The 12,211-nt window shown below is 33.1% G+C and overlaps 1 protein-coding gene across 8 annotated transcripts in view; it reads left to right on the top strand.

Annotated features, from left to right (window-relative positions):
• Positions 1–10,860, top strand: part of ACAP2 (ArfGAP with coiled-coil, ankyrin repeat and PH domains 2) — a 130,730-nt gene extending 119,870 nt beyond the window's left edge. For 6 of the 8 annotated variants that reach the window (XM_077883874.1, XM_077883871.1, XM_077883875.1 and 3 more), the window contains 2 exons: positions 665–726; positions 6,350–10,860. In XM_077883874.1, coding sequence (XP_077740000.1) covers positions 665–726; positions 6,350–6,450 — 163 coding nt within the window. In that variant the 3' untranslated portion in view covers positions 6,451–10,860. Of the gene's footprint in view, positions 1–664; positions 6,157–6,349 lie in introns of all 8 variants that reach the window. The other 2 variants (XR_013372262.1, XR_013372261.1) reach the window with 1 other exon arrangement.
• The last annotated feature ends 1,351 nt before the right edge of the window (positions 10,861–12,211 follow it).

Raw genomic sequence — 12,211 nt, 5'->3', positions numbered from 1 at the left:
ATAGAAACAATACTTTATATAGTTGGCGATTAAAGTATGGCAGGTTGCTTGCTGTAGAGTCTCTGGAGTCTGGAGGAAGGGAAGTAAGCTACTGGAAGTGCTGCAAGGGTCCTGCTTAAACAGAGCTGAAATGTTCTTGTTAGAAATCTTTTATTGTCAGGGAGCCTGGCTGGCTCAGTCAGTAGAGCATGCGACTCTTTATCTTAGGGTTGTGAGTTCCAGCCCCATGTTGGGCATACAGATTTACTTAAAAGTAAAATCTTATTTTTTTTAAAGATTTTATTTATTTATTCATGAGAGACATACAGAGAGAGGCAGAGACACAGGCTGATGGAGAAACAGGCTCCCTGCAGGGAGCCCAGTGTGGGACTCCATCCCGGGACCCCAGGATCACGCCCTGGGCCGGAGGCAGATGCTCAACTACTGAGCCACCCAGGTGCCTCCAAAACAAAATCTTCAAAGAGAAAAAAAGAAATGTTGTAATTGTCTTCTCTCATGAGAATTGTATAAAGGAAAACTAAAACTAAAATCCCATCTATTTTAGTGGCAAGTGCTGGGAAAAGAAAAAAATTGTATCAGTGCATGTTTTTACCTGCTTACATAATTTACTAGTTTATGAGTATATTACAGAACTTCATCTAAAAATCCTTTCCTTTAATTTTAGGTTACGTTTAGCAAGAATGAATGAAGAGATGCGGGAATCAGAAGGACTTTATGGACAGCCAGGTCAATATTCTACTAATAACCATACTGAAATGCAATATAAGAAATGCATTCAGGAATTTATTAGTTTACAGTTGGAAGACTCATAGTTCTTTAGCAAACTGACTTAATACTCTAGAGATTTTATAACTTGTAAATTGTGAGTTGTTATGTATTGTACCTATTGAATTCTTGGGAGTGACTAACTCTCGAGCCTTTAAAAATCCTTAACTATTCCAACTACAGTACACATTGACTTGCTGTGTCCAACTTCGGCTGCTGACTTCTTTTTCTGCTGTACAGATGTCTTCCATATACATTCCTGTGATACGAACGGAATGATAACCTATCTTTATACCCTTACAGCAGCACAATAGTCATTTTCATTTTGGAATTCTCTTTAGCTGTCAAGTGAATATAACAGAGTCGTTTTCTTTTTGTTATTCAGGGAATTTCTATAAATTGTGTTCAGGGAAAAAAACAAATCACCATGTGTTTGGCATATAAAAAGCCAGTATGGAAAATACCTAGAAAAAGTTTATCGAATGAAGAGTTTTGTACTCTGATCTAAAAATAAGTCGTAGGTTTAAAAATAAAATTTATTAGTTTAAGAAGTCCATAATGGGAATGGAGTTAGTTTAAAAGGTATAGAGAAAAGGTCTCACTTTATATTGTAGCTTTGCCCCCAGTAATTATACAGTATTTGTTGGAAAAATGTAAGTATTTAGAACAGTATTTCATGAACCTGATGACCGAGTAAACTTATTAGAGAAACTTCAACTCAGGATCAGTTCATGTCTCATTTTGAGTAATTTTCACCTTTGAGTCGAGATGTCAGGAGAAGGAAGAAATGTTGCTGCTAATCAGATTCCTGTCTTTAAGATTCCTAATCAGACCTTCTTCACAAAGAAAAGAGTAATAATTGGATCTCCAGTTTCATGAATATGAGTATATGAATTACTAGTTTATCTGTTTTAAATTCATTCACATATTAGTAAAAAGATTGCAGCAATTCATGACCAAAATAATTGAGAATATTAGTTTCAATAAGTATATTTGTTTTTTAAAAATGAATATTAATGTATTATTTTAAAAGTGGCCTGGTAATATCATCTATTCTTCCTGTTTATGTTTTGAAATTTTGGTAGTTTAATGCTAGCTTCAACCATTAACTTTTATTTTAATTGGATTAATATATAATTAATATAAATATGGGGGCCATTCTTTTCTCAGCGGACTGTATTTACTATTTATTATTGGTCTCGTTTAATAGAGAACAAGTAAGAACTTTGAGAATAGAGGCACTTCAGCTAGATACTTCTAATCTAGGGTGTCCCACTTTAATCCTATGGATCAAATAATACTATTGAATCATGATATACCAAGATATAAGAGTGCTGATTAAGGGTGAAGTGTCAGTGTTAATTCTGAATTTCACCCATTTGTTTTAAACTTGAATGTTAGATTTTAAATAAGTTATAATTTTGTAACAGATACACTTGAGTGAGAGTATTACTAGGCCGTTTTTGAGGCCTTTATGTTTAAGCACTTTAAAAATAAAAATTATTCAAAGGATATGACCTGATATTTGTGAGGTAAGAGTGTACTTCAGGATTTTAAGTTAAATAATTCTTATTCCTGAAATTTTAAAATTAAATGTTTGGTCAGCTGTTCTTTCCTTAAGCTATTTGCTGATGAAGTTACACCCAACTGATTAGTCATAAGGTCAGTGGTGGACTTTCCTTTGGAGTTGGGAAACTTGAAAGGACAGGGCCTCTATGTTCTTGCAACTTCTGGTTCCACCCAAATTGCTTGGGCTTCTGCTGCCACCATTTAGGAGCATTCAAATGTCTCTTTCACTGTTGTTTTATGTATAAGTTTATGAGTATACACTTTACTTTCCTCAGTAGAAAAATGAATTTTTCTAATTGATTTGACTGAAAATTTGAACAAAAAAAAGCCTCACTTAAAAAAAAAACAACAAATATTTTTTCTCTTGCTCTCAAATTTTAGAGTTTAAAATAGATCAGAATTCTGGAAATGGCGTATCAACAGATAAAATGAGAGGATGATCTTGATAATAGATTTTTAATGCATTTTGGGGGTCTCATATGTAAAGCGGAACAATTTTATACTTATGCCATGATGTGGTGAAATGGCACAGCAATTGCTCTCCGGCTACTTTTCTTTTCCTTCATGAATCTTTGGAGAGCAGAAATATTTGCTCAGGCAGTAGGTCTTTCTTTCCCTCCACTTGTCACTCTTCTCTCATTAATTTTGGTTGCTTTATTGAGATCCTTTTTTTTGTTGCCTAGCAATACCTCAGAATTTTGGTAAAATGCAGGTATTTTCAATCTTTTGATAACAAATAGCGCTATCATTTAAAAGTCTCAGATATAATTTTTGGGAATCATGGACTTATTTCTAAGAAACTCCACTTGTGAATCTTCTATCTACAACCATAAGCACCTGAGACTCCCTGTTTTCTGCAAGGCGATATAAGAGCACACATTTCCTGCGGGGAAGATAGATCCCTTTGTATCAGTTCCTATAACTCTTAAGAGGACTGGGTGAGTGAATGTAATACCACGCCCCGCTCTCAATTGTTGGAAACCACTTTGGTGGTTCACACAGTCTTTGGCTCTATGACTCCTCTTGATTGTTGGCAGAGTTTCTCAGTTAGTTAACGATCTTTAGTGAACCAGGGCTGGTTATATGAATATGTTGCTGGCAAAGGCTGATCACTGATCTAATCAGTTCTCAAAAGGAAGCTGTAATCAGCCCAGAAAGGGTGGGATCATATACTTGATCACCTGGGGGTGGGGTCTCACGTGCTGCCATCTCTTTGAGGGGAGTGCGTTTCAAGAGCAAAATCAACAAAATCTTGGATCATCATAATCACTGTTGCAATAGATCTTCTGAATACCAAAAATCAAAGACTATTTTAAACTATCCGTGGACATATAGCAGTCCACATTTTAAAAATTCAGAACTGTCTGGGCACATAGAAAAGTTAACTATCCGAAGAGAAATAGAATGTGATTTAAGTAATTTAAAGCATATAACTTAGCATTACAAATATTGGTGATTAGTTGCTTACCATTTGTAATAAACTATTAAACGTACTTCTTTGAACCTTCCAGGGCAGCATATTCTGGGTTACTGTTCATGTATTCTCGTGTAGACAAGTTATATTTGCCTTGGGCAAAAGTCTAAATGATTAAAGTTATACTTAAATTTTAAAGAGTCACATTGAAGTTCAGTTTATGTTAACTATACTAAATATCTTAGTCACTATTGTTATTGTAATGTTTGCTTTTTGATAATACATTTTGAGGCCTAAGAAAGGTATTTTATTGATAGTCCATTAATTAGTGTTTCGTTAGAAACTGAACGTTAACAGGAAGTTTTGTGTGTGTGAAGGTGAGACTTCCTTTTGTATTGTACTAACTCTTAAAATGTATTCGTGAAACCAATGATTAGTGTAGCACCAACACTTTCCTTCAAGGAAGCATTTAATTCAGTGAATAAAAGATCTTATAATTTGTTTTGCATGGTACAATGGTTCCACTAAAATGTACTTGTGTAATAGGTACTAGATGATTTAAGAACAAAAGCCGGAAAACCACAAAAAGAAAAAAAACCCCACAGTTTGTTATACAGAATATGCATTGCTACTAGTAGAAGCCATATATTGCCATTGTACTGTTGTAATACTTAAGACTGCTCATCTGGTGCTATCTGTAAACTGTTTGGCATTAGCGTCTGCTTAGATTCTTCTCCCGGTTTCTTCCTGAATGTATATAATGTGTGCCTTTTAAGTTACTTCTGGTGTTGAATGGTAAAATCAGTGTGTTATTTTTGTATTATATTCTGCACTTTACACTTCCTTGGAAAGTAAAATTCCAGACTCTCAAGTTTAAATAGTATTTTAAAAATATTTATAATGTTTACAATAAATATTTTAAATATTTTAATTCAACATCTAAGAATAAGAATTTTTTAATATTTTGTATGTTTTGTTAATTGATATTTAATGTCAGTCTCTTCTCAGTTTATTTTATATCTTTAGAATGGCTAAAAATGGGAATAGATTTGTAGTTTGTCTTTTAATGTGAGAGTTTAGCTTTTAAGAATTCATGGGTGTGATTAGATTGTCTTAACAGTTGTTCTGGTATATCAAATTTTATTTTTATTGTTTTAATAACATAATATGAATTAGATGCTACTCTTAACCAACCTATTAAGATTTTCTTTTTACTATATTTTTTCATTTTAGAGAAGACTGATTGATACAGGTCATGAGAAAATTTCCAGGCCTAAATGAAAACTACATAGAGATTTTAATAATTTGCTTTTTACATAGACTAAATACTAAAAGTGATAAATATTAAAAACATTAAAATTTTTTTATTGAAAATCTTGAGTTATGCTGTTAGACCTTTTTACTAGATCTTTATCTCCCTTCCCCAACATTTTTCCGATTCTCTAGCTTTTGGTATGACACCTATTGCCTCAAAAATCTCGCTTGTTAGAAGCTGACAAAACTTGCTGCACTATTATCAGCTGTAGCAATGAGTATGTAATAAGATGGATGCAAGATATCTTATGGGAAGTACTTATAAAACCATGTTGCAGCAGTAATCATTTAAAGTGGTATTTGATGGTTTAAATCTTGAAAACAGAACTATGCTAAGCTTCTGTGTAAAGCTAATGTTTAACAGGAAATATTCATGATAAAAGATTCATCTTGAAAATAAGATTTTACTTTATACAAACCCTTTGTCCAGGGAATTAATCTCTATGTATTCATATATTTAGTTTCTCACGGCAAGAACAACAGTATTCAGTCTGCTATAGTATCAGTATCTATACTCTGCTTCTCTACGAGCGTATTTGTACGTATATACATATGTGTATTACTCTAATATAACAGACGTCTTTGGTATCTATTCCCCTTTTCTCATAGCACTCTTGCTCATGTGACCTACAGTAAACAAAAAGCTTCTGACTAAATGTGAAACTGACTTTATATAGTCATTTTCTAGGCTTTATTATTTCATAAGCTCAGTAAGCAGTGTTTTAGGTGCATTAATTTTAGTTAAGCATTAAAGTTTGAGTAAAGAATTTCTTTTTCACATGATATTTAAATTAAAATGCCTTTTAACTAAAAGATAAAATAGGCTTTTTTTTCCCTTACCTGATTATCGGTTTGTCTTATTAATAACTTGCATCCATCAGAAGCATTAGTATTTGTTATTGGTCTTTTCTTTTGGCCTTGATCAAGGGAAATATTTATTTAAAGAATGCCTTGTTTACTATACCTCATTTAGAATGACTTTTATTTCTGTGTAAATAAATGTATTTCCTTACATTGCTTTAAAACACTTGCATCTTTGCTCTTTTCTAACTCTGAGCTTTCCTCTGTGGCTGCATCTGAGGTGCTTTTTTCAGGTATAGCTTTTTTTCTTTCAATATATGCTTTTCCAGCATTTATATTAGTCCTTTTTCTTCCAAAAATGCTCATCTGAGCAAAACTTGAATATGATTAATTATAATATAGTTACTAGCCATAAAAAATGAATGTTGTTTATTAATACTTTCATGGAATGCATTATAAAAGTGTCTTTATTTTACTTTCCTGCAGGTGATGAAACCTACCAGGATATTTTTCGTGATTTTTCCCAAATGGCATCCAATAATCCAGAGAAACTGAATCGTTTCCAGCAAGATTCACAGAAATTCTGAGTTTTTTTCAGAAGGGGAAAATATTAATTTGAATGATCCCCTAAAGTGTACATCTGAAATCTCACAAATTTTTACTGCTTTAATACTACTTAATTTTAGTAGATATTGAATGGCTTGGAAAAAAGGTACCCATTCACTGATATTTTTATAAATTAAAACCTAGAGTTCTAGTAGTTGGGAGACGAACTTACTTTAAGACCTCTGTTATTAAAAAAACAACAAAAAAAGCCTGTTTAAAGGGCTATTTTTTATAGATAAAGTCAAATCTAGACTTAGGCCATCTCTAGGTTATAAGATGCTAAGAGTTTGGACAAAATCTCTGGTTTTTGCCAGTGAGTGGTAGCATTGATTTTTTTTTTTTTCTCTATGCATCACGCCCAGGATCATTCAGCCAAACATATCTGCTTCAAAGTGGGAGCCAACAGTCCTGCCTGTCTGAAGAATATGTTTTTTCTTTAGCTTCCCTGATGATTTTTGGTGGTTCAATCTTTTGTTTTGTTTTCTGGTGTCCTAGATATCATACACAAAATATGTAATTTAATTACCATAGCTAGAGAGTAAGTTTGCCTCATTTGCTCATAAATGTAGCGATACTCTTTAGATGTCTGGTTATTGTCATGTACTTTAACGTATGTGTAATGGCTGTACAAATAGACATAACTCAGTCTTTTAGATTTATTTCATTTTATGAAGCAAAAAGAAGCCCTTAATTTTTTTTTTTTTAAAACCAAAATCCTTACTTATAGAAGTTGTAGCTGGGTTGGTTTCCTAAAACCTTGACAAATTTATTGATGTAATAAAACTATGAGGTTTTATTGGAGGTTCAGAGGTTACTTGAATGTTGCAAAATTATGCTTTCATCAGATTGTAACTTTCAAAGGAAAAGTTTATTTATAAAATAATGTAGAGCATTTTTATATTTGAAGTTTCTCCTTTTCAAGATAGAGTTTTGCTGTTGAACTGAGTAAAAGAAAAAAAGCCCACTTTTTCTTAGTTTATATTAAAATACATAATGATAAGTTGCTTTTTAACTTTTTCAACATTTATCCTGTGTACATCTGTACACAGTGTACATTACTTTAAATTGGGTGGTTACATGAAACACTGATCTTGGAATTCCAAAACATGGATCTACTCATTTACATATAAACACTATAAATTTGTCTGATTCCATCTTTGATATATCTTGTCAGGAGTACAAAATAAGTAATTTGCCTTATTGTTTCTAATACTGTCAGCAATTAAGTTTAATCTTCTTTTACAAGTTACATGTAAGTGGTATTACTGATACTCAGTTTCTAAATAAATTTTAAAAATTTGGGTTACCAAATAAGTAGAAAAATTATATTTAATTGGGTAGATAAACAAATTTTCTAACATCCATGCCTCTAGTAGCTAGAGTTTTATAAGTTGATAGAATGTCAAATCAGGATTTGTCTAAACAGGAATTAGACTGAAGTAAATTCATGTCACAGAGAAGTTTCCATATTTGGCCAAATTGTGCGCATATGATGCTTATTTTGTAATAATCATTGTATATTAGATAAGCATCAGATATATTTATGAACTATTTCTAAGAAAATGTTAATTTCCAAAACTTGTATTTTAATTGCAACAGTAAGGGGAAACTTAAATCTTCCTTGTTTCACCTTAGAGTCACAGATCATCTGGCTTTGCAGAAGTTTAGTCTGTAACATTTTTTATCAGAGTGTACTCTAAAGTTGTCCAAAAAATTCAAGGATAAGGAAATATGTTAAACATGAACAGAAAGAAAGAGTGCCTGTTCCTTTGTAGTGCCTATTCCTGTTAATCCTAGGGCTTCACTTCTAAAGCTTCTAACCTTTGAGGAAACCTGAACAGTTTTGCTTTGGGATCCAGCGGTTGGTGCTTCAGATCGCCTCTGGGGTCTCTGACTGTGAAGGCGATTGATTGTTTATGACACACTTACCTCCTCTGGCTTGAGTCATGAGTTTTATTAATATGCTAGTAATTAGTGTCTACTTAAATTTAGTGGTTAGAGATATATTTGAAGATGATCATGATTCTAAATATCCTCAGAGAAACTAAATCGTTAACAGTACAGGGAGCCTGGCAGTACAAAAATACATTCCTGTGGCTTGACTTCTTGAATATGCCAAGACCCAGTTTGGATGAAATTTGGCAGAAATGATGCAGAACATATAAGCAAGGCTTTAAAGTAAATTAATAGTTATAAGTAGTTACAAAGTAGATTGGCTCTTACCAAGGTGAATCTAGCTGTGTCAACTAATAGCTTTTATACAGTATGTAACAAACCTGGGTTTTTATTATGCTGTGAACTATTCGCAATGCATTATGAGACATTATAGTATAAACAATGTTAATCCTGCTTTTGGGCTTCATAAGTCAATGTGATTGCCCTTTGTTTTCTTTCCCTAACTGATCTGTTTCTATTGGTTTCTGATTCCTTATCATTGTTCTATTAGCCTGTTGTCACTAGCACATTAATTTAAAAGCTAGATTAACATCAAAATAAGAATAGCAGTGCTATGAAGAGCCCATAAAATGAAGTCCCATGCTAGAACTAGGCTAAAGGTAATGGAGTAGTTATTTGCAGTGTTTCCTTGTAACACTTTTATGTTTAAGATTTCTAAGGCTTTTAAAAATTATCTTTGGCATAATCCTTAGAAATTCAGAAATTTCCAGGGATTCAGTACATTATAATGTTTGCCTAATTTTTACTGGTCTTCACTGTAGATTTTAATGAACTTTGATGTTTACTTTCCAAAACATACAATTTAATTTGGAATATGTACCTTGGTTCTTCATGAGTGCATTTTGAAAAAAAAAAAAAAAAAAAAAAAAAAAAAAAAAAAAAATATATATATATATATATATATATATATATATATATATATACCTTTACAGTCTGGACTACTTAAGTTTGTGATGTGTTAAGCAATATTTTAAAAATATAATTTTATACTTGTAAAGTGTGGTGACAACAAACCAAATTGTATTTAAGATTAAATTGACTACTCATTTTAAATAGTAAGACATTCCCATAGCACTCTTATATTGTCATACTAATTTTTCTGTTTGATAGCACTTTTGATCATGGATGGGAGCAGGAAAAAAATGATGTATTTTTATAGAATTATGATGTCCAGAATGACTTCCACCTTCATGATATAGTGGAAAGAGCACTGACTAGTAGTTATTACGCTTTTTGAATTCAGAGCTCCTCACAAACAAAATGAGTGGATGAAGCATGGTGACACTATAACAACATTCTTTTGTGTACTGTTCTGCGCACAGTGTACTTGGACATTATCTCACCTGATTCTGACAGTAGGACTTGAGATGTTAATCTAAGAATGCCAGCATTTCTCTTGTTTGATCCTGGGCTGCTCCTCTTGTTTTACAGAGGGGAGTCATTGATTTGCTGGTTGTGGCATAGCCGACAGCAGAACCCCTGTCTGACTGACTACTAGTCAGAGGCACTTTACTTGTATCATGAAATGTTTTGAAATTATTATAAAGTAGCAAAATCTGATAATGACCGCCAGCTTTCCTTGTGTTTTCATAACAAAGACTCCAAATGTTCTGGAGAACCTGGATATAAAATTACCTTGAAGGAATAGATTAGGATTTGAAGACGTTAAATTGTAGGAAATATTACATTTTTGTACTAACATTAATGAAAGCAAAACATGGTAATTTTAACTCACCATATATTCATCAAATTCTTGATGCTTCCAAATGAAAGGTAACTAAAAGGGGCTTGGATTCAGTTTAGCTGAATCCGTCAGTCTGTAAACATGGTTTTGTGGCCCTCCTTTCCCAATTACATACATTTATCCACTTAAAATGAAATAATAAGGGGAGTGAAATAAGGCTTGATTTAAATATAAACTTTTCTCTGCATTGGTCTTTTCTCTGTCTTAGGTTTTAGATTTTCTTATTTTTCCTCAACAGCCCCTTGCCTTGAGAGTTAAACAGGGAAAGCTTGCTACATTATAAAGATTGCTGGCACCATTTATTTTACACAAAGGCTAAAGGTTAACTTTTGAAAATGATGAGCTACTTTTCTATATGTGTTTACTTGTGCTTTGTGGTATTTCTGGATCATTCCAGTCATAAAGACTTATTACATGTAATATTTCTTGCTACCTGTGAAAAGACATTTTAAAGAATGTATAACCAACACTCCATTTACTTTTTATTAGTATGTAGAGGATTTGTATCTAATTCATGAATGTAGTTTTACTGCAGCTTGTCATTGTAAATGGAGCAAAAAGTTCATTATCTTTATAGTCATTCTAAAATGTACATTATGTAAGAATTGTAAATATTATACTGGATTAAAATACTTTGTATGCTGAAAAATTATGGTAATAAGTCAATAAAAATCTCACCTCTGGCATAGTTTTTTTATGCTCAGACTTGCACTTTATTGTGAACCACAACTGCAGACATATCTGTTAGGAACTGTCCTGTTTAAGGTCTTCTGTTCCTTTCCAGCTCTGTCACATTGACCTAGTTGATCGCATTTGCTGGTACTTCAATCAGGAAATCCATTTTGATCTTTTAAAGAATTTCTCTATGAGCACATAGCTATATGCATTCAATAGCTAAAAATGAGGGATCCCTGGGTGGCGCAGCGGTTTGGCGCCTGCCTTTGGCCCAGGGCGCGATCCTGGAGACCCGGGATTGAGTCCCACGTCGGGCTCCCGGTGCATGGAGCCTGCTTCTTGCTCTGCCTCTCTCTCTCTCTCTCTGTGTGTGTGACTATCATGAATAAGTAAATAAAATCTTTAAAAAAAAAATAGCTAAAAATGACAAAGGCTTTTTTTTTTTTTTCCCCCTGGAAGTGGGGGCTAGGTCTGATTATTTTCCATTATTATTGGCATCTTTTGAAGTTCCCCATCTAGGCAGCACATTCACACTCAATCCTTTTAGTAAACAAACAAAAACATGTTTTTCTATGAATTGAGATAGAAGGAATGGAGGATTGAAAGAACAGACCTGGAAGTGAATCATCTGCTTTTTCCTTTTAAGTTAATTAAAAGCAGACGCATAAAACTTTTCTGTGTGACTTGCTTTATTCCTCTTCACTTCATTTTCAGAATAGTTCTGTGAAGAAGAGAACCCACACCAATAGTGATCTTTTTAAATGAAAATAACCTACTTCTCCCTATTGCAAAACAATGCTCTTTCATTGTAGAAAAATGTTTAACAAGAAGTAAAAAAGAGGATCATCATTCCGTCATCTGCCAGAGCTCCCAGTATGGCCTCTACTAGCCACATGTGCCTATTGAAATTAATTAAAGTCAGACAAAATTAAGAGTTGAATTCCACCGCTGCATTTTATGCACTCAGCCATGTGCCTAGTGACTGCCATCTTGAACAGGACAGATTGTAGAACATGGCCATCCATCAGTGCAGGAAGTTCTGTTGAATAGTTTTGAGGGGGAAACTTACTTTCTTGGTATATATCTTTCTAGAACTTTGGGTGTGTGTATTTAAGTTGATCTACAATGGGATCATACTGTTATCTGCTGCTTTCACTCACATGGGGAACAGATTTCTTTTTTTGGTGGGGGAACAGATTTCTAAGTCAAGTGTTGTACATCACTTTGGGGGAGGATCTTAAAAAGTTTTCATTATGGAAAATTTCAAACATATACAAAATAGAATAATTTCAATAGCTAATGGCTCATGGCTAACATTGTTTTATCAATAAAACACCATTTTTTCTCTTACCCACCCATTTTTTTCT

Source organism: Canis aureus, chromosome 35 (assembly GCF_053574225.1).
Source record: "Canis aureus isolate CA01 chromosome 35, VMU_Caureus_v.1.0, whole genome shotgun sequence".
Taxonomy (NCBI): domain Eukaryota; kingdom Metazoa; phylum Chordata; class Mammalia; order Carnivora; family Canidae; genus Canis; species Canis aureus.
The sequence above is the reverse complement of the archived record's forward strand: the minus strand, read 5'-3'. Positions and strand labels throughout refer to the sequence as shown.